The 23,184-nt window shown below is 43.5% G+C and overlaps 1 protein-coding gene across 2 annotated transcripts in view; it reads left to right on the top strand.

The window, feature by feature from the left end:
* LOC120909310 (membrane-spanning 4-domains subfamily A member 4A-like) overlaps positions 1–21,182 on the top strand; it is a 44,708-nt gene extending 23,526 nt beyond the window's left edge. Inside the window, exons 5-7 of one of the 2 annotated variants that reach the window (XM_040321057.1) lie at positions 3,400–3,543; positions 11,883–12,005; positions 20,373–21,182. In XM_040321057.1, coding sequence (XP_040176991.1) covers positions 3,400–3,543; positions 11,883–12,005; positions 20,373–20,507 — 402 coding nt within the window. In that variant the 3' untranslated portion in view covers positions 20,508–21,182. The remainder of the gene's footprint in view (positions 1–3,399; positions 3,544–11,882; positions 12,006–20,372) is intronic. The other variant, XM_040321058.1, reaches the window with a different exon arrangement.
* Positions 21,183–23,184: the final 2,002 nt, after the last annotated feature.

The following is a 23,184-nucleotide window of genomic DNA, read 5'->3' as shown; positions in this document are numbered from 1 at the left end:
AGGACCTTCAAACGGACCGAACGTTCGTGCGAACATTTAGAACCCCATTGAAGTCTATGGGACTCGAACGTTCGAATTCAAAAGTGCTCATTTTAAAGCCCAATATTCAAGTTATTGTCGTAAAACATCTTTGAGAACCCGGGTCTTGCCCCAGGGAACATGTATCAATGGAAAAAAGTTAAAAAAACAGTCGTTTTTTCAGAAGCAAGACTCCTGAAAAAACGACCGTTTTTAAAACTTTTTTTCCATTGATACATGTTCCCTCGGGCAAGACCCGGGTTCTCAAAGACGTTTTCACAGGAAAACTATAGACACCCAGCAGGTACAATATTTAAAGACATTTTTCATTTTTTTATTTTTTATTTAAGCATCATTAAAATCACTGCTCCTGCATATTGTACCTGCTGGGTGTCTATAGTATGCCTATGATAACGTATTTAAATAGCACAATCACCTGCCTGACAGTAAATTAGGAAGAACTGATCTAGCTAAGCTATACAGTGTATAAATATATGTACAACACCTGGGATGTATATATATCCATTACACACTGTAACATTAACTGACTAGCCTGCCTGCCTGCCTGCTCTATCTACCTGCAAAAAATGACACTCTCTCTGTCTCTCTCTGTTCTCTGTTAACTGCCGAAACACACTACACAAGGCCGCCCTGCAGGCGGCCTTTTATAGTGTGGGGCGTGTACTAAACCCCCTGAGCTATAATTGGCCAAAGCCACCCTGGCTTTGGCCAATTATGGCTCTCCGTTTTTTGCGCACTGTGATTGGCCAAGCATGCGGGTCATAGTGCATGCTTGGCCAATCATCAGCGCGCGATGCCGCAGTAAATTATGGGCCGTGGCGCGTCACTCAAATTTGGCGCGAACGACCCGTTTTGTTCGTAATTCGACGAACGATCGAACATACGATGTTCGAGTCGAACATACGTTCGACTCGAACATGAAGCTCATTCCTATTCAAGACTAAGTAAAGTTAGAAAAGTAAATATTAAATAAATAGTGTACATGTGTACAGTATGCATAATTTTTATTTACTTGACAAACAAGCAGATGTAGCTCTAGAGTTGTTTATTAGGTTATTCTTAAACTGTTCATATCTGCAAATACTTACCTCCGCTCCTGAATGAACATTCTTGCTGACATAGACATTTTCTCCCTAGCGTCTTATGGGTGTAGGGTCTCTGGCCATCTTGATTGGCTGGTGTGGGATTATGTTACTCCTATAACAAGCAGGGGGCGGGGATTGTGCTCCTCCATGCATTCCCGGCCAGGACAAGTACTGTCAGTGAGTAAAACGGTGATGTGGCAGCCTTTTTTGGGGGCATCAGATTGGCCCAGGGGGGGTGGCTGTGTCAGTTTCATTCCAGGACACTGTATTGTCCTGGAATGAAGGTGCCCAGGACAGACCTGCAAAATGTGGGACTGTCCCGGGCAACCCGGGACACATGGTCACCCTATTGAATGCTGGCAGCAAAATACAACCTCAGAAGGCAGAAACTTGGTCAAAAAACCAAGCTGAGTTCAGAAACACAGATGAGCAGCAGACATAAACAGGTAAGGGTAATCCAGTGAACAGGCAGATGTAACTGTATCAGGAATGAAAGCAAACAGGCTTCAGGAATACAGAGAACAAGGAAATAAATGGAAAGACCATCCAGCAATGATCCAATCCTAGACTCAGGTTTTAAAATAGGTCATCTGGTGACAGGATCTGCCACCTGCTGAGACAGGTGTTTGGCAGAGATAAGTAGTCCATACTCCAGTCCAGAGGACAGAGAGGAGGCAGACAGATACTGCTCCAGCATGCAGCACACACTGCATAGGGCTCGAGGATGCAGTTGGCATGGAGACCTCTGGAGGATAATTTTGAACCGCAGAACTAGAGAAGAGAAAGAAAGGAAGATAACCTGTGGAGGATAAAAAAAAATTAAATGAGCACATTGAGGTTTTCATATCAATTTAAAGGGTCACATATCCGGTAAAGTGAGTTATTCACAAGGTGATAAGTGGAGTGCCACTGGAAAATACAAACAATTAAAATGTTTTACAGTGTGGCAACCCATCAATCGTGATCTACTGTTGATTGCCAGCAGGTGACAGGTAGATCATGTCCCTTCCTTCCTGGTCCCCAAAACCTGGACAGGAGGACTGTAGTTCCCCCCCTAGTTACCTCCCGTGCCACACCTTGGATGCTGCCGTCCATTTGGGGGTTCAGCAATGGAGACACTGGCTTCGTTCATTGGTAAGTATTGGGCCAGTTTGTTCTGGCCCATTCTGCCATTGTTCGTGCATTTACCACTGTGACACATCTCTATCTATTTTAAATACATTCCATCTGCATCCACCCCTGATGAGCGAGCAATGATCTCGCGAAACGTGCGTCAGGTTCTCTGATGCATGCATTTGTATATACTGCATTGTATAACGTTTGTATCAATTTTAATTACCTTTTATTATGTGCAAATCCATTGGCTGAGCTACCATGCTGTACTATTCATGTATGTACATCTATTTTAATAAAAAATCTATACTGTTACTATTTTTGTTACTCAGTGGCAAACTGTGACCACCTCATTTAAAGTCCCAAGGGCGACTCTTTTTCTGCATATGCAGCAGCTGAAAGCCAGCTTCTCCTCCACACCAGCTTTTAGCCACTGCAGGAGGGATTATAGGGGATCCTGTAAACGCTGCCCCCCACTGCACTGCCCCTCCTGTCTAGGTTCCCGTTTCCTTCTGCTGCCCAGGCCCCCCTGTGGACTCCCCCCCCCCCGGCAATGCTGCTAGATTCCCCTCCTCTCTTGCCAGCTGTTCAGGGGATCATTTCAGGATGGAGAGTGGGGGAAGGGACCTGTAAATATTTAATTTACTGGCCCTTTCCTTTTCAGTAGTAATCACTCACTGTGTTCATTTATAACTGAAATATAGTTAACTTTGTTTTTTGCTTTTCCTGTTTGTTCATTCATTCTATGCAACTAAAGCTGCAGAAATGGAGGTTGAGGACTGTGTCACTTTGTTTCAAAAGTGAGACAAATCAGGGGTCTTTCTACCCCTGATATTTTACCAAACCCTGATGAAGGGGTCCTACAAGGCTCTGGGACATTGCTTCTGTTACAATGATGTGATCCCGTTCTGGAGATCTGGGGGTAAAATTATTGAGAAAGACTGGCAGAGGTATCCCTCCTTTTTATACCCTGGGTTTAACTTTAAAAAAAAAAGTTCACAAACCTATAAAATTCAGTTTATACTTCAGTATCATTCTACACCAGTAGCTGATGAAAACCATTGGTATCCTAACAGCTAAACATTATATACACTTCTATATGCATGCATCATCCTGCATAGCTTCCATGTCATGGATTACTCTGCCTCTGCTCTGTTCACAGATCCAAGGCTCCCTCGCCATGAACATCATAAGCTTCATTTTCAGCTTGGCTGCAACGATTATAAATGCACTTGACCTGGCATTCGGTGCAAGTTATTTTAATGGGCGCTGGTTTTACTATGGAGGGGAACTCTCATTGGATCCTGTAAGTTATATTTTATTGACTGGAAAGTAGTTATAATTTTCACTTAAAACAGAAGTAAACTGTACAGTGCAAAATCTGGTGCAGTTCCAAGTAGAAACCAATCAGCTTCCAGGTTTTATGGTCAAAGCTTAAAGTGGGACTACATTGCATCTGAGTACCACAAACCGAAAACGCTATTTAATTCATTTTAATATTCAAAAAGCAAAATCCCTGATTCCTCCATGTTTTATTTTGCTGAGAAATCACATTGAAAAACACCACCAATCATTGATGGCCGGCCATAGCCATAGTTGGCAACATTTGCAAAAACTTTTTGGGGTCACTATTTTTTCCAGAAAGCCAGGTGAAGCGTTATGTAAATTAGGATTGGGGCACCCATTTTGTGGCTTAAATTACACTAAATAATGGAAACGGCTTAAAGGGAATGTGGTTAAATAGAGTCTAAGATCCCCCCCCCCCCAATTTGTGTTTATTTGCTTTTTGGGATGGAGAACCACACACAGTCTCAAAAAAATGAATGTAATCATGATTACTGATTAGTTGCTAGAGGTTACAGTACATCATTACCAATCACTAATCTGTTGCTAGAGATTGACTGTCTCTCGACTAATTAACTGCAGTAGAGACTGCAGACATGGTACAGATGTTGCAGGATGTGGTGTACTACAGAAGAGGGTCAGAGACTGCATGTTGTAATACAAGAGAGGGTCAGAGACTGCTGGCATAGTACAGGAGAGGGTCAGAGACTGTTGGTGTAGAACAATAGAGGGTCAGAGACTGTTGGCATATGTAGTACAAGAGAGGATCAGAGAATGCTGGCGTAGTACAAAAGAATATCAGAAATGGCTGATGTAGTACAAAAGATGGTCAGAGAATACTGGCATAGTAAAGGAGAGGAAAAAAATGGAGGTGGTTGCCTGGATCTACCATATAAGAAGAATTAGAAAATTTCAAAAAAACACTAATAGTATTCAAACCTCATCCACATGGTAACCCATGGGACGCAGTTCTGATGGACCCATAAACATATAGCACAAAAAAAGATGTAGCGCTACCCGCTCAGGAGCTGCTCGTTAGATTTGGGATCGGCATAATTATGTTACCTCTGTGATGTGTCTAGGGATGATGATGATGATGATGATGAAGAAGAGCAATAACAGAATGTCCAGATAGCAGGGTGAAGTTTTATATGCTTTATTACTGGTCCAACATGACCAACAGTCAAACTGAGATAGATAGAAGTAGGTTGGTGAAAGGAGAACTTGCAGATTCAGGCCTATGGATAAACGGAAGCAGTCCTGCTTCCAATAGCAACTCTTGCTTCGTCGCCACTTCAGCCGAAGTGGGTAAAGTGCCCCTGGACAGGTCCCTCTCACAGGCCTGGCAGCCAGAGCGTCACTTAGAACCTCTGGGAAGGAACAAGTCTCTGCCACCGACTTGGCTATTAGAATTAAGATTAGTAATGAGACCTCTGCCACAGGCCCAATACTCAGGAACATGGATGGTAGAGCGAATCCTCCCAGTCAATAATTTGCCTGAATCTCCCTCAGGTAGACTTCGTATCTTTGGGGTCACCGACTGACAGTTTGCAGCATACAACCTGTCAGTGTCCGGTCACCCAGATCCCCAATGGTTCTTCTAAGCCCTGTTGGATCACCTGCCTCCGGGTTCACCTCAGACCGACTCCCCACCGAACAGCACAACTCGCTTGGGATCTGCTTAATAAGAGATGAAGGACCCAGTAAGTCACTGGGGCCCCTTTGCCGCATCAGTTGCTCTGGGCCATGAGGGCCCAGAGTCAGGAACTCCACGTAGCATGTGTGCCCCGGCCTGGTAGGCCATATCACCGGGGCCTGTGATGTGCACACACCCTGAAGGTGGGTGCCGCACCTGGAACCAGGAACGGGCGAAGACCCCAAAAAATGGCGTCTGCCACAGAAATACCCTCCCCCAGCATGCCCCGCGAGGGAAACACTCCTCTCATTGGCTGCTGGGGAAAGCGGCTCCGCCTGGACCCCTCTGGCGCCACCTGCCTCCCAAGATGGAACTGTATCTTCGGAGCACAGCATGAACACACAGGACAGTCCAGGAGTGGCAACAGCCCAATTTAAACAGATCAATATAAATGAGAGCAAAGTAACTCTCTCATTCCCCAACTAAATTTGACACCTGTACTGAAAAGTACACAGGCGCTACAAAGAGAAAGTTCTCTCAAGCAGGTCAAGTCATAACACAATGTAGGATACAAAAAAGCTTTATTGGTTATCATTGAGTGAGTGAATTGTGATAGTACAGGAGATGGTCAGAGAATGCTATCATAGTAAAGGAGAGGGTCAGAGACTCTTGGCATAGTACAGGAGAGGGTCAGAGACTCTTGGCATAGTACAGGAGAGGGTCAGAGACTCTTGGCATAGTACAGGAGAGGGTCAGAGACTCTTGGCATAGTACAGGAGAGGGTCAGAGACTCTTGGCATAGTACAGGAGAGGGTCAGAGACTCTTGGCATAGTACAGGAGAGGGTCAGAGACTCTTGGCATAGTACAGGAGAGGGAGAGGGTCAGAGAATGCTAGCGTAGTACAAGAGAGGATTAAAGATGGCTGATATAGTACAGGAGAGGGTCTACAACCATATACCTTAATTTGTAGCTTACAGGACTGGTCTGATACAGTAATGAGCCGATAAATTGTTCCTAGGACCGAGGAGCATTTTTTTTCATGTTGTGTTTAACCTTTTATGAGGAGGTTATTCATTCAGGTAAGAGAAATGGTGGAGTCACACTGGGCAAGTGTATTGCAGCACTTGGAGCACTAGCTATAAAGTTGAAGAAATGTATTATCAATTTATCACTGAAAATTTAGAAGGGAAGTCCACCCCAACACTAAAATTGCTGCATCTACAAGTATCCACGATCTAAGACTAACCTATCTAACCCTATAAAGAAGAAATCTCTACACATACCTTTTCTGAAGCGACTTCGGTCTGGTCTCCAGGGGCGGAAGGTTTGCTGTGGAGACAGCAGACAGCGGTTGGGAAGTGACGTCACCCATAGGCTTACTATGGAGCTTCCGTTGTCGTCTGCCTCCTCTGCACTTGCCTCCACAGCAAATCCGCTCCTGACAGCTCAGCGTGGGACTGCATCGGATCGGCTTCAGAAAAGGTACATGTAGCGATTTCTTCTTTACAGGGCTAGATAGGTTAGTCTTAGATCGTGGATGTTTGTAGATGTAGAGATTTTAGTGTTGGGGTGGACTTCCCCTTTAATGAATTTATATGAGCTTTTTTTTAGACTGATGGTGTATTGAACTTTATAATAATTTGTTTTAATTTGCACTTGGGCACTTTTCATGACATTTTTGCACATGCTTTTTTGACATTTTTGCACATGATATACAGTATGTATACATTAAAAGGAATGTTTAAATCTTATGTAATTTCATGCTTGGTTGGATGAGTTATTGAACACTTTATACTAAAAAGGACAGTGCACCCATTTTGGATGTTTAATTGCACGTATTTTTGTTTTCCAATATGAGGGTTGCAGCAGTCTTTGGAATGTGATTTTTACAGTTTAGGATTTTAAGGACACAGAGCACAGGTTTTTATTTATTCATCTTGTTTTTTTTTAAACATTCTCCTTGCTGCTAGCTAACTTAACATTAATAAATCACTGGGACCAGATGGCTTGCACCCGAGGGTCCTTAGGGAACTCAGTCAAGTAATTGCCAGACAATGGGAAGGGGTACCAGCTGATTGGAGAAAAGTCAATGCAGCACCAATATTTTAAAACGGGCCAAAATACATCCCTGGGAAATACAGACCGGCTAGCCTTACATCAATAGTATGCAAGCTCTTGGAGGGGATGATAAGGGACTATATACAAGATTTTAGTAATGAGAATGGTATCATTAGCAGTAATCAGCATGGATTCATGAAGAATCGTTCTTGCCAAACCAATCTATTAACCGTCTATGAGGAGGTGAGCTGTCATCTAGATAAAGGAAGGCCCGTAGACGTGATGTATCTGGATCTTGCAAAAGCATTTGACACAGTTCCCCATAAACGTTTCCTGTACAAAGTAAGGAGACCCCCAGGTGGACAACCCACTGTTGATCACAGGGGAGGGGATGGTGGACCTCAAGCATACAGAGTGAGCATTATAGAGGTGGGTATGGAAAACCCCTGACACCCTTACCCATGATGCCATTACCATTATCCAATCAATTTTCACTATTAACTTATTACAATGAGAATAACAGAGATGATGGGGAGAGCTGGTGCAGGTGGAAAAGGGGTTTGGACCTCGGCCTGAACATGCTAAGGATCCATTTGGAAAATGGCCATCTGATAATTAGGAGAGGCATTTTTTAGAGCCTGGTTAAGGACCAAAAGGCAGAGGGCAAAGGAAGAAAAAGAGGGGGTGACAAAGGGGGATTCGGAAATATCTCTAAAAGAAGGAAACATTAGGATTTGATGGCATCTTTAACTTAAAGCGGAATTCCACCCTGTTTTTCAACTTTATAGCATTCTATAGCATACTGCCCCCTTAAACATATTTGGCATGTTTTTTTTTTTAACTCACTGTGTTCTCGCCGTGAGTTTCTTTCTCCTGCCGCGGCACAGCGCTGCTATGCCTCCTGGGAGATGTTTGTCATCAATCCCAGGAGGCTGGGCTGAAGTATCGCCGCAGTTTCATCTTGAGTGAGTGGGCGGGAGCGGGCGGGGAGCGGGCGGAGGCGGAGAGATGGTTAACAGCCCTGCCCACCGCACTAATCATGTACTCGGCGGGGGGGGGGGCGAGGGGTAGAGTTGATGGGAGAGCAGAGCCTGCTATCATATCCGCTGCCACTGCACTCAGCAAACACAGCCACTGTGCCATCAAACGGCTGCCTCACTGTTCCATATAACACTGTCTCACTTGGGCCATATAACACTGTCTCACTTGGGCCATATAACACTGTCTCACTTGGGCCATATAACACTGTCTCATTTGGGCCATATAACACTGTCTCACTTGGGTCATATAACACTGTCTCATTTGGGCCATATAACACTGTCTCACTTGGGCCATCAAATGCATCCACTGTGCCCAAAGCTTCCTCACTTTGCCCGTAAAACTCATCCATGTGCTGGGGGTAATGCGATTTGGTGGGAACGATGCAGTGTGCTGGGGGCTATGTGATTTGGCGGGGGACCGATGTGGTGTGCTGGGACCGATGCAGTGTGCTGGGGCCGATGCGGTGTGCTGCGATGTGCTGGGGCCGATGCGGTGTGCTGGTGCCAATGCGGTGTGCTGGGGCCGATGCGGTGTGCTGGGGCCGATGCGGTGTGCTGGGCCGATGCAGTGTGCTGGGACCGATGCGGTGTGCTGGGGCCGATGCGGTGTGCTGGGGCTGATGTGGTGTGCTGTGGTGAGAACTGTTAATCAATTTGTGTACGTGGGAAAATATTAACTCATACAAAGGGATCCCTAAACTTATATTTAGGGCCCAACTCCCAGAAGCTTTAAAATTATTAGACATGTGCAATTCGTTTAGTTTCTAATTAGTTTTTTAACGAAAACATTTCCGTTTTTTATTTTTCGAATTTTCATTTTCGAATTTTTTATTTTTCGAATTTACGAATTTTCGTTTTTCATTTGTTTTTTACTGTTTTTTTCGTTTTTTGCCTTTTCGGAAATCCGAAAATTCTGAATTTCCGAATTTCGAATTTTCGATTTTCCCGAATTTACGAATTTCAGAAAAAAGCAAAAAAAAACGAATATAACAGAATTTTTTTTTCGATTTTCCCAAATTTACGAAAAAAAAAAAAAACGAATGAAACAAAATGAATTTTTTTTTTTTAATTTCCCGAATTTACGAAAACATTTAAAAAAACAAAAAATAACAAACAAAAAAAACACATTTTTTGACAGTGCACATGTCTAAAAATTATCCCCTGCAGTGGGATTGCTCGATTAGTGTAGGGAAGAGTTTTTGCACTTTAAAATGGATGTAAAGCCACTCTCATCCTTTCTAAACTACTGCCATAGTGCTGATCTATAAGGATATAGATGCCTCCTGCATGTATCCTTACCTGTCAAATATCTCCCCTCTGTGTGTTATACGAACTGAAAAACTGCAGATTCTGTGGGTGGGTCTGTTGTCTGGAGCTCGGTGGGTGGAGTCGTGATGTCAGTAGATTCCCCGCCCACCTCTACACTCCCCTTGTCAACATACATTTTCTCCTAAATTCTGCCATGATTACTACCATCCAGTCAAAATACAGAAAAGTAACCGCATGACTTCAGAAAAGGAGTGGGGGTGGGAATTAAAAAATAAAGCCTGTCTCCAGTCTAGTGCATGAGATATGTAAATAACCTGTCACTCACAGCAAGGGGGCGGAACGGACACAAGTTTTCTCCTGTTTGTTCGTTTATCTCACTGAAAAAAGAAAATAGGATTGCTCAGAGCTGGATTAACTCTTTGTGGCAAGACTAGGCACAGATGATAGGAAATCTTATGCCGCGTACATATGATCAGTCCATCCGATGAGAACGGACCGATGGACCGTTGTCATAGGTTAACCGATGAAGCTGACTGATGGTCCGTCGTGCCTACACACCATCGGTTAAAAAAACGATCGTGTCAGAACGCGGTGACGTAAAACACAACGATGTGCTGAAAAAAACGAAGTTCAATACTTCCAAGCATGCGTCAACTTGATTCTGAGCATGCGTGGGTTTTTAACCAATGGTCGTGCCTACTAACGATCGGTTTTGTCCTAACGTTTAGGAATCCATCGGTTAAATTTAAAGCAAGTTGGCTTTTTTTTAAAACGATGGTTAAATAACCTATGGGGCCCACACACGATCCGTTTTGACCGATGAAAACGGTTCATCAGACCGTTGTCCTCTGTTTAACCTATGGTGTGTACAAGGCCTTATACTCTACATTGTGACAGCAAAAAAATAAAATAAAAAATTGGGTTTACATCCACTTTAACTTACCAGGAACTCAGCTCCCCCGGCAGATGGTGCATCACCATGCTCTAGTGGTGGACTGCCCCTTGGCAGCATCATGTCCATTGCAGGGCTATGCACTCTGCCTTGGTCTTGATAACATAAGGACCTTAGACAACTTAGACAGCATGGGAAAGTGTCAGGGTACCAGTTCTACTTCGGACAGATTTGCGCACATGCACGGTAGAATTGTGCTACGCCGCATGCCTGTGTGCGAATTGCACACGCATGCGCGGTACAGCGGTGCGCCGTGTACACGGGCGCGCACGCGGCAGCCCTGGGACCAGAGGCCTGACGCCCCTATTTAAACCAGCAGCTTCCCCTGGACAGGTTGCTGGTTTGTCATCAGCTTTAGTGTGTTTACCTGTTGCCACATCTCCTTGCCTTGACCCGGACTTCCTGACGACTCTCCTCTCACCCGGAACTTCTGACCCTTTGGCTTACGTACCTTGGATTGCTGCTGTCTCCTGCCCTTTGACCCTGGCCTGTATCTTCGGACTTCCCCTGCCTTCTCCAGCCCTTGACTTACGGCCTGTGCCCCGGACTTGTCTTCGGTTCCTGTTTACAAACCCTGAACTTCCTGTCAGTAGTTGCCTAACCCTCAGCTGTCATCAGTGTACCACGTCTGCTCAGCTACTACCAACGCACCAAGTCTACCACCCCGCTTCCGGCACCGGTGCCTCCTTGTGCCTTCCCCCCTCTGTCCCAACTCCAGAGGGCGGACTATGCTGGGTCGCAAAGGTGAGCCGTCCTCAGCATCTCGGCCTCGGTAAGTACAGTCCCTGATAGAAAGCAAAGGCTGCAGGAACTGGTCTATCAGTGCAGAGGTTTAAGTAAATAGATCCTCTTTTCTGTGTTTCTTAGATGTAGAAGCAGTTAACCCTTGGGGTACGTTCACAGTCCTACTGCAAGGTAATATAAGGTATACCTAAGGTAATAAAACCTGTTAATAACATTTCTGGAAGCATTTTCTGATGTTATAGTAGGTAAAAGAGGATTTGAACAGTGGAAGCTGTGTCCCTTGGAAATGCAAGTAGGACGCAAATAACTAGTCACTGATATTGTCGAAGCTCTGCCTGTGGCTGATCTTCCCCATTACTGACTTATAATACTGTGTAGGGGCAGGACTCCTTTGCATTTTAGAGCTGCCGATCCTCCCCACCCATTATGTCTGCTGTAATAGTAGGGAAATACAGAAAAAAAAAAATTTAACATGGGAAAGTCCCATTGAAAGAAACTTATATGAAGGCTGAATTGATATTGCAAAATATGTACACACCAGTAATACACTATTCTTTCCTTTTAAAAAGCTAATTGTTGTGTTTTTTTTTTTTATTGACAGATATATAGCCTTGTGGTTACTGCACTTCTGCTGGCGGCAAATGGCCTTTTATTGTTTGTGACATTTTCTATTTCCATTTTTGGATGTATGTCCATGTCAAAGTTAAACTCCACCTTTCCCCAGGTAAGAGACAAATGACTGCATTCCCAAAGCATATCTACCACTCTAACCACTTCAATACCGCACACCGTCATATGACGTCCACAAAGGGGATCTCCTATTCTGGGTGGACGTCATATGACATCCTGGACTTTGTGTGGTGATATCTGAATGATGCCTCTAGGTGCAGGCATCATTCAGATATCATTGTGTTCCGGCGGCAATCCTGCTCACCATAAGAATGATCATAGCGGCGGTTCTGACCCTTGATAGTTCTTATAGGCGGCGGGAGGGGACATCCCTCCCCTCCCGCCACCATCCGGTGCTTCTCCAGGCTTTCCCGTGCCATCGGGGGCCCGGAGAAAGGATCGCCCTGCGCCGAATAGGAAGCATAGAGATGACTGGTGACCATCTGGTCACCAGTCATCTCTATGCTTCCTATTCGGCGCAGGGCGATCCTTTCCCGGGCCCCCGATGGCAAGGGAAAGCGTGCCAAGCGTACCATCTTTATGACCGTCGGAGGCCCGGGTGCGATGTGATGACGTCACGCCTGGGTACCCGTAAGAAAACAGAGCCAAAATTGAGGCTAGTAAGCATGAGATCTGTGATTTTTTTTCGCAATCTTATAATATTCAGCCTGGAAGAGAGTGGGGTCTTATTGCTTATTGACCTTGCATCTCTCCTTAAAGAGGACCTGTCACACACCATTCCTATTACAAGGTATGCTTACATTCCTTGTAATAGGAATAAAAGCGATCAAAAAAAAAAAAAGTAAAAAAAAAAGCGTAAAAAATAAATAAATAAGTAAAATAAAAAATAAATAGATAATAAAAAAATTAAAACGCCCCTGTCCCCGGTAGCTCGCGCTCAGAAGCAAACGCACACGTAAGTCCCGCCCACGTAAACATTGTTCAAACCACACATGTGAGGTATCGCCGCATGTGTTAGAGCGTGTGCAACTAGACCTCCTCTGTAACTCTAAACTGGAAACCTGTACAAATGTTGGCGCCATTCTATGAGTGTGTGCAATTTTAAAGCATGACATGTTAGGTATCTATTTACTTGGCGTAACATCATCTTTCATATTTTACCAAAAAATTGGGCTAACTTACTGTTTTGTTATTTTTTAATTCATGAAACCATTTTTTTTCCCCAAAAAAAGGCGTTTGAAAAATAAGATAAAACGTTGCAATGACCGCCATTTTATTCCCTAGGGTGTCTGCTAAAAAAACAAATATAATGTTTGGGGGTTCTGAGTAATTTTCTAGCAAAAGAATGAGGATTTGTACATGTAGGAGAGAAGTGCCAGAATAGGCCTGGTATGGAGGTGGGTATAAAAGCCCTGTATTGAAGGGGTTAAGATCCATGATTAAATACCTCTTAGCATTTATTAAAAAAAAAATTGCAATTTACTACTACTAAACACTACTAAAATACTGCATGTTAAATATATATTATGTGTCACCGGCGCTAACCTTTTTTATTATTTTTTTGTGTATACTGTGGATCTGCTGCAGTACTGTGTACACTTCCAATATGGTAAAGTGTATGAAAATATATGTGAAAAAAAATGTGTTGCTGCGCCAATCCTACAACCTTGTTATTGCGATGGTGAACCCAATATAAATAATAACATTCATGCTATATACGCAAAGAAATCCAACCTATAAAAATAAAAAAAATACCATATGCCAAATTTCCAGTGTCAGTTATATTGAATAAATAAAATAAACTGTGTCCATAAAAAAAGTCCAGTGATGCAGTGCTCCGTGTTATAACAAATATATGACTGCTAATCCACCAAATCGTGCCACCGTCACCAACTTCTGAAATGGGCATTTACCAGGACTTAGGGCCAGATTCAGGTACAATTGCGCCCGTGTAACGTAAGCCGTTTACGTTACACCGCTGCAAGTTTTCAGTTTTAGTGCCCGATCCACAAAGCACTTACCTGGAAACTTGCGGCGGTGTATCTAAAATATGTCCGGCGCAAGGCGGTCCAAATCGAATGGGCGGGTACAATTTAAATTAGGCGCGCTCCCACGCCGGACCTACTGCGCATGCTCCGTTTCGAAACTCGTCGGGCCGAATAGAGAACATGTTCTCTATTTCCTCGTTGTTCAATGAGGAAAGTCGGCCCGCCGAGATCTTGGCGGCTTCCACACTGAACTCGACGAGGAACTCGATGTGTTTGGCACGTCGAGTTCCTCGGACGTGTGTACGGGGCCTCAGACTCTGATAATAGGAGCATTCTCCCTTGACGGTGACAGAGGCCAGTTTCCCCTTTACCTCTGACCTTGATTCAAGCTTTGCCTCTGGTGACAGGAATGGTTGTCCTCCGTTAGCAACTCTGTCCCTTCACCTCTGACAAAGAGGGGTTCTCTGTAGGCTTCCGACATGAAGCCCCAACCCTACGCTGCTCTTTCTTATCCTGGGTAGGCCTCAGACTGCCTAACAACCAGGGAACTCTCGGATAGACCTCAGGCTTCTTGCCTAGCAGCCGGGAGTTTTCATTGCATGTCCATCCTGACAGCCACCCAGGTGGAACAGAACTTCCATCATCTGGCTCCTCCTAAATAAATAGGCTCTCCCAGCAGGCTATGGGACCAAATTGGCTAGAGCAACCTCCACTAATATTCCAAGTTCTTATGCACCCTTATCATTCCACTGCCATAGGTGGCAATGCCACCCAGTGGTAAGGGAGAGAGGTGCATCAAACTCAGAGTTAGGAGATCTCCTGATTCTTTGCCCAACAAATGGCCAGGTTAGTTACCACCTAGCAAATTAGATTTGACAGCATCCCTGTTCAAGACCAGGGTGCTACATTAACATCAGCAGCTGGCAGCATCCTTAACAGCCAATGAATAGCCAGTGGCTGCTGTATCCTTAACGTCCATGACTCATCTGGTATCAGCTAGATTCCCCCAAAAAAGTACCAGCATTTATTTATTTTTTAAACATAACAGCATGCCCCCCCCCCAAATCCATAACAATCCCTTTGTGGTGGGGTTCCCTTAAAAGACTAATTTTATTAAATGGTGTGGGGTCCCCCCTAAATACATAACAAACCCTATGTTAAAGCATTAATATGGTGCGAGGGGGTGCTTTTATGAGGGCTTTGCGGTCCAATATGATGTGCAATATTATTTAGGTTTCTATATTGTAAGGGGTTAGCTCGGTAGCGGGGTGTGTGACTCCCTGGATGGGTTCACTACACACTGAATTTATACAGACAGGCAGTCGAAGACGGTTGAAAACAAATATTTTGGTTTATTCTTCCATCTTGCTGGAAACAAGTGCAAGCATCCAAACAGCATAAACAAAATCAAACATAAAATAAACCCCAGCCACTTGGGGCGTCTACCTTCACCACACAGGAACCTATCTAGGGAGTCTGGCACAGCCTAGTGCTGGGCAGACACTGCTGGTAATACAGCAGAAAAACAATAGTCTCTTTTTGATTTTTGTCACACAGAAAAATCCATCACCACCTCACCTCCTCAGAAGACTTTAAGCTACTGCTCTCCTTACTCACAAAGCCTCAGGATGGAGCAAATCAGTGGCAATCCTCTGGATTACTTATATAGGCCTTAATTGCCTCATTCTGAACAGCTGAAGTTTTCCAACGCCCTTAAACCTTTTCTGGCTACTTCTGCAGCCGATGCCTAATAACAATTGGCGTATTGTCTACAGAAGGCATAAATGTATCTCCCGTCTGTGACAACAACCACAGATTTACCTGACTTCCTGTCACAATATATAACAATACCTCTATTGTTAAACCCTATGCTTTCTGATGACGTAGCATATGACCTTATCAATCAATTATTTCATAAAGGTGTGGGATCACCTGGTGATGTCATCAGGTGGCCTTGCTGTCATTCGGTGGCAGCAAAGCGTCAGTGAGGGTTGTTTTTTTTGTCCTCTGGGTCAGCGGTTGGGCAATCATCGTGACGTTGGATCTACTTCAAGGGACTTTTTTTTTTGACAAAGGACTCTCTAGATTTTTATTTACTTTGCACATTTTTTTTTTGGGGTCGGGGACCTCATGTAATTTTTTGAAAAAAAAATTGCGTGCGATTCCCCTCAAAATTCATGCGCCGTTTTAAATTTTTTATTTTATTTTATGCATGTGTTGCACATATGCTGAAAGTATGGTCAATAATTCCGATGTGCGAAGGGAGTGTTTTTATTGAAACGTTTCTGCACTGACACAAACACATGACCTTCAGACTGATAGACCGGGTAGCAACTGCTATTCCGTTCATACATAATAATACACATCTATATCTGTGTTCGCAAAGCCCACATGCAGAGCCCGCCAGGAAGTGAGCACTGCGCTGCGCTATTCACAGGCAGTGAGACATTGTTCCGATGTGCAGCTGCAGAGATTGGGAAACGTCTCACTGCCTGTGATTAGCGCAGCGCAGTGCTGGCGGTCTCTGCACAGAGCTGGCGGGCTTTTTGTGAACACGCCAGAGCGGATCCTTATCTGTAATAATAACATTCTCATATACAGAAAAAATGTCCTCATAGAAAATGATAAACAATTGCACAAGTGCTGATATGTTCTTAACCACTTAAGACCCGGACCATTAGGCAGCTAAAGGACCTGGCCAGTTTTTGCGATTCGGCACTGCGTCGCTTTAACTGACAATTGCGCGATCGTTCGACGTGGCTCCCAAACAAAATTGGCGTCCTTTTTTTCCCACAAATAGAGATTTATTTTGGTGGTATTTGATCACCTCTGCAGTTTTTAGTTTTTGCGCTATAAACAAAAATAGAGTGACAATTTTGAAAAAAAATGCAATATTTTTTACTTTTTGCTATATTTTTTTCCTCAGTTTAGGTCGATACGTATTCTTCTACCTATTTTTGGTAAAAAAAAAAATCGCAATAAGCGTTTATCGATTGGTTTGCGCAAAATTTATAGCGTTTACAAAATAGGGGATAGTTTTATTGCATTTTTATTAATTTATTTTTTTTTTACTACTAATGGCGGCGATCAGCAATTTTTTTATGGCGGACACTTCGTAGAATTTTGACACATTTTTGGGACCATTTTCATTTTCACAGCAAAAAATGCATTAAAAATGCATTGTTTACTGTGAAAATGACAATTGCAGTTTGGGAGTTAACCACAAGGGGGCTTTGAAGGGGTTAAGTGCGACCTCATTTGTGTTTCTAACTGAAAGGGGGGTGTGGCTGTAGGTGTGACGTCATTGATTGTGTTTCCCTATAAAAGGGAACACACGATCAATGACGGCGCCACAGTGAAGAACAGGGGAAGTTTGGGGTAGATTCAGAAAGCAATTGCGTCTGCGTAACCATAGTTACGCAGCGCAATTGCTTAGTTGCGCCGGCGTATCGACTGCTCCTGATTCAGAGAGCTCGATACGCCGACTGCAGCCTAAGATATGACTGGCATAAGGCTCTTATGCCGTCGTATAGTAGGCTGCATTCTTACGCTGGCCGCTAGGTGGCGTTCCTGTAGTGGTCAGCGTATGGTATGCAAATTGCATACTAACGCCGATTCACAACCGTACGTGTGCCCTACGTACGCAGTTTACGTCGTTTACGTTCGTCGGGTTACGCGTAAGGCTGCTCCTGCTATTAGCAGGGGCAGCCAATGCTAAGTATACCCGTCATTCCCGCGTCATTCCCGCGTAATTTACGGAGGCGCAGTGTTAAAACGGTACGCTGCGCCTCTGTAAGAGGGCGCAAAAGGTACCTGAATCTACCCCTTTGTTTACACACAGCTCTCCCCATTCTTGAGCTCTGGGGACCGATCGCGGGACTCCAGCTTCGGACCGCGTCGCACGCCCACGGCTGGGCACTTAAAGAGGACGTACCTGTACGTGCTTGTGCCCAGCCATGCCATCCTGCCGACGTTTATGTGAAGGAGGCGGTCCTTAAGTGGTTAATCACACACAGCGACAGAAGCCTTTACTGATTAGGGATGTAAATTAAATCAATGTCATCCTGTTTATAGCTTTAACTATACTCCCTCTTCATACCTTCCAACTTTTTGAGATGGGAATGAGGGACACCTATCAGCAAAAGTATGCAGGCATAGGACACACCCCTTGCTATGCCCCCTTAAAGGAGAATTGTACAAAAAAAAACAAGATTGGTTAAACCCACAAGTGCTTTCTTTACTACTACTATTTCTTTATATTGGCTTTTGGAATTTACAAATGCAGCAATATAGAAATCAGATGAAAGGTTTAGGGCTGGAAAACACTTAAAAGATAAAAAGTGCATTTTATATACAACTCTATAGATTTGACCAAAATGAGGGACAAATGAGGAGGAATGAGGGACAGAGGGACATTGCTTCCAGTCAGGACAGTCCCTCAAAATCCGGGACAGTTGGGAGCTATGCCTCTTACCTGCAATGACACAAACACATGACCTTCAGACTGATAGATTGGGTAGCAACTGGTATTCCGTTCCCACCAGAAACAATGGTCAGTCTTTTTGGTTCCCCCTGTTATTAACAGTATTCATTAAAATGTGTTCTGTGTCATTCAGGCTTTTAACTCTATGCTGCCATCTACTGGTGATTTAATAGAAATGCCATGAGTTTTACTTTCACAATTTGCAGAACTATAATCCTTTTTTATGGGGTACCTGCATTTTGACATCCCTTGCACATGCATTTTTGTTGTCAGCGGGGATTCAATTTCATGTTCATTTTATAACGATATGGTCCCTTTTTAGTTTGGGGGGGCCTAAATTTGGGTATTCAATGTCTCTAAAAAAAAACAAAATGTAATGACAGTGCGCACCTAAACCACTTGTAGGTGGGGTGCAGTGTGTGTGGCGTCAATTCACACAATGGGGTGTCAAAATTTGTACTGAAGTAATGCAGCAACAGATCACAACAAAACTGGAGCGCAGGCTACCCAGCCAGGTGTACTCACAGTTTTCAACAATACGGAAAAGCAGACTCCAGCCGGACTGACATCTATAGAGAGGGAACAGAAGCAGCCTGACCGTCTAGTGCTCATTCAGCGAAGTCTCCAGAAGAGATGCGACCCTACACTTTCCCTCCTGGCCAGAAACCTTTACCTAGTGCTACCTGTCCCTAAACCACCAACTTGCCAAAAAAAAACGCACCAAACCTGGGAGAAAGGCCCTTAAAAAGCCTCTGCCTAACCCAAGATTGTCGCCAGGGTCTGATCGCTTCCCCAGTAAACCATGTTCCTCCTGGCTTTCTTCTCAACTATGGTGCTGCTGGAGATAGCGCCACCTGCAGTGGAGAAAGTAGACTTCACCTGTCTATACACTTGCTTATATATTTTTTTTTCATATTTACTGCCCCCCCTATACCCATAGATAATAAAAGTTAGTTTTAATCAGGGATAACTGGTGCATGCCTATATTGTGGCTAGTTAGTTTTACACTGCTCTGTCCCCTACAGTATCTTAAAGGGATTGTTATTTAAAAAAAAAGAGGAAGCTTTACGAATGGGCCCCGATCCTCAACTTCTGGGGTCCCTCTGCGGCTCCTCCCCGCATCGTATAACCCCCTAGGAGAAGCGCTGCTATAGATCTATCCAATACGGGCAGAGAAAGAGCGTGTCTCCGCTGAGGGAAATTCTAGGGCTCAGGTAAGTAAAATGGGGGGGGCCAGTCACTGCCAGAAGTTTTTTCACCTTAATGCATAGGATACAACCCCTTTAATCCTTGTAGTAAAGCCCCAGCCTGTGCTTTTTTTCTCTAGTCCATTTGGGCCCAGCCTTGCTATTTAAAATGTCCTGCTGCTGGCTAATTTACTTGTGTCATCTGCACACCTCCCTGTCTCTAGTACATTTCAGCCAATTCTTCCACATTAAATATGTCCTGCTGCTGGACAATTTTATATTGCTGTGTCATCATGCAACGAGAGCTTGATAGCAATTGGCAGGTGGCAAGACAGTTTTGGATCAGTGAGAACAAGGACAGCAAGGCCAATTGATAACTTCTGGTCATAGTAGGACCTGGAAAAAGTTTCACCTAAAGATATTCAAAAAATGATTCTACTGTATGTAAGCAAAGCTAATTGTTAGGGTACATAAACACAAGTAAATACCCAATTTGTTCAGTAAAATATAAAAGATGAGGTTGCGCCAACTAAACACATACCCAAAATGTCAAATCTTAAAACTGCATCCGTCCGTGAAATGGCGACAAACTTTAGTACCCTACTTATTTTCAGGGTAGGGCTTATTTTTGGGGAAAACAGGGTAAGTACAGAAGGTTTAATACTACAGGTCCACCTAGCATATGATATCACGTCTGTAATATGTCATAGTATATGCTAAAATAAACATAATACAGAAAATACTATACATTGACTTTAAGGAACATCATGCTCATGTTTTTTTTTTTTTTACCTCTTTTTAAGCAACTCATGATACGGAATGATGGTGCGTTTGCCGTGAATCTTGGTGCAGTTTCCATGACTGGTGCTACTTATGGATATCCAGCAGAACCACAGCAACCACAACCAGCAAACAATGTCAGACTACCTATTACTTAATAAGAGCACGTTACCTATACATTTTTATGGCATGCATCAGCTTTATAATAGAAGTTCAACCCACATAAGAAGAATACGTTTTAAATATTATTGTAAACTGTGGTCAGATAATGTCACTTGATTTGAACTTTAAGGTTCACACATGTGCATTTTAGATGTGTTAATTAATACTGCTTGCTACACCTGTAAAGCACTTGAATTAATAAGTGTGTGTTTAAAGTTCAAAGATACCGCACCTAAAAGGCCAATGTAGTGTAATAGATTTTCCCTCAATTCCAGGATACATGTTCTATTCTGCCGCTGAGCCAAATTCATGATTATGTGAGCACATGCATGCAGAAGAAATCTCACACTGCAGTCTCTGTTGTCTCCAACAGAAAAAAGGGAAGAGCTTTATTGAAATCACAGCTTTATAGCCAAAGTGACATAAGCAAGCATCATCACATATGGGTGCATCTGATTGGCTCATCCACATATAATATTCTCTCGTTACATTTCTTCCTTGCCACGATGCAAACATTCCAGGACATGGGGGCCATTTTTCCCTTACACGGTGGGAGGGGGTTGGAAGACATCTGTTTCTCGTTTTACACTCTGGGATAAGATTAACACTGTCATGACTTTCATTCAAGGAAAATAATACTAATGTAATGCAAAATTACACATATACATACATGTATGTGTGTATATGTGTACACACACATATATATATATATATATATATATATATATATATATATATATATATATACACACACACATCGCAACAAGAAATAAAAGAAAGGAAAGCAATATTTGAGTGGTTAGGAGAAAGATAACAGACATTTTATTTCACTCCATCACAGTAAAGGTGTGAACCGGGCCTAAGGTTGGATTTCTTTAAAGGATAACTTACTCTTTTATTTTATATTTTTTTTCCTGTGCCTGATAGACGTCATTAGAGAACAGTGTGCGCATTGCTTTATTAATATTTTGTGTCTGTACATCCCAATTTTAAAGCTGAAGCTTGGTTATTTTTGATTTTTGTTCTATGCAGCAGCAGGGACCTAATGTACTGTACATGTGAACACTCACCTTGTAAAAGAACATATTCAGTTTTACCACTTCAGAAGGTCCCCCTTTGTGACCAGGTCATTTTTTGCAATAAGCACTGCGTTATTTTAACTGACAATTACGCAGTCGTGCGACACTGTACCCAAATAAAGTCGATGTCCTTTGTCCCCACAAATAGACACATAGAGCTTTCTTTTGGTGGTATCACTAATACAGTGATCAGTGCTTAAAAAATGCACTGCAACTGTACTGACACTGGCAGGGTAGGGGTTAACATCAGGGGCAATTGAAGGGTTAAACGTGCTCCCAGAGAGTGCTTTCTAACTGTGTGTGGGGGGGGGGACAGAAATCTGTGTTTTTGCTTAGCATCTCCATCTTCCCCTCTCACAGAACAGCAGCCTGCCTTGTTTACATAGGCAGACTGCTGTTTTACCTCTCCTGAGAAAGATCGGCGGGTCCCGGTAGAAATCAGGTCCGCCGGACGTGCCGATTGGCTCCCACTGTGTCTAATCACAGTGGGAACGGGTCGCTAACGGCGTGCGCCCCAGACCCAGAAATTAAGTACAGGTATGTGATTTTACGCAGGAGGGCCACCCTGCTGCAGTATATCAGTGTGGAGCATCCATAAGAGGTTAAATAAGAAATGAAAGGCAAAACATTTTTGGATGTATATATATATATATATATATATATATATATATATATATATATATTGTGATGGTGGGAATCTGTGCTATGTGAAAGATTGCTGGTTTATGCCAGATTTTGAAGAGAAAGACATTAATTACACAGCTGTGTCTTGAGTTATTTAGTTCTGACCTGACATGGCTCAGAGCCCCACCCAACAGACAGGAAGTTTGTTCCTGGGAATCAGGTGGATTCCCAATCCCTCTGAGAGGAGTCAGAGATGCTGCATGGGTTGCAGCTAAGGATGAGCTCCGGCGTGTTCACATAGAACACGTGCAGAGCCCGCCACGAAGTGAGCACGGTGCTGTGCTAATCACAGCCAGGGAGACATTGTCCCGATGCTCGGCTGCAGGGATCGTGAAATGTCTCCCTGGCTGTGATTAGCGCAGCGCCGTGCTCACTTCCTGGCGGCTCTGCACGTGTTCTATGGAAACACGCCGGAGCTCATCCTTAGTTGCAGCTAGGGCATGCATGTCTGCAGGAGGCAGATGTCGTTTGATGATTGAGCAGCAAGACGCTTATCGGGAGAAAGCGAGGTTTGAGCTTATCCCTAGGAAACTGTTTGTTCTGAGGAACAGAACTTAGGCCTAGGCTAAAGGCCTGAAACAGCCGGATGGCAAGTATGGAAGCCAGGAGGCTAAACTGTTGGTTATGCAAGGTGCAGAAATACTGTTGTATTTGTGAACTTTTGTGCTTTTAAATAAAAGTGGGCTACCAGGCCCTTAAAAACTCAGTTCTGGATTGGCATACTCACTGGAAAACACACCTATAGCTGGAATCTGATCACCCCAATCTTACTATATATATATATATATATATATATATATATATATATATATATATATAGCATTATAAATGTATTTTTTCTTCTTTTTTTATAGTGATCACATACATAGTTTAATGCCTTTCTTTATACACACATGAACTTTAATGGCAT

The sequence above is a fragment of the Rana temporaria genome, chromosome 8 (assembly GCF_905171775.1).
Source record: "Rana temporaria chromosome 8, aRanTem1.1, whole genome shotgun sequence".
Taxonomy (NCBI): Eukaryota; Metazoa; Chordata; class Amphibia; order Anura; family Ranidae; genus Rana; species Rana temporaria.
Note: the sequence above shows the minus strand (reverse complement) of the source record. Positions and strands in the feature narration are given on the sequence as shown.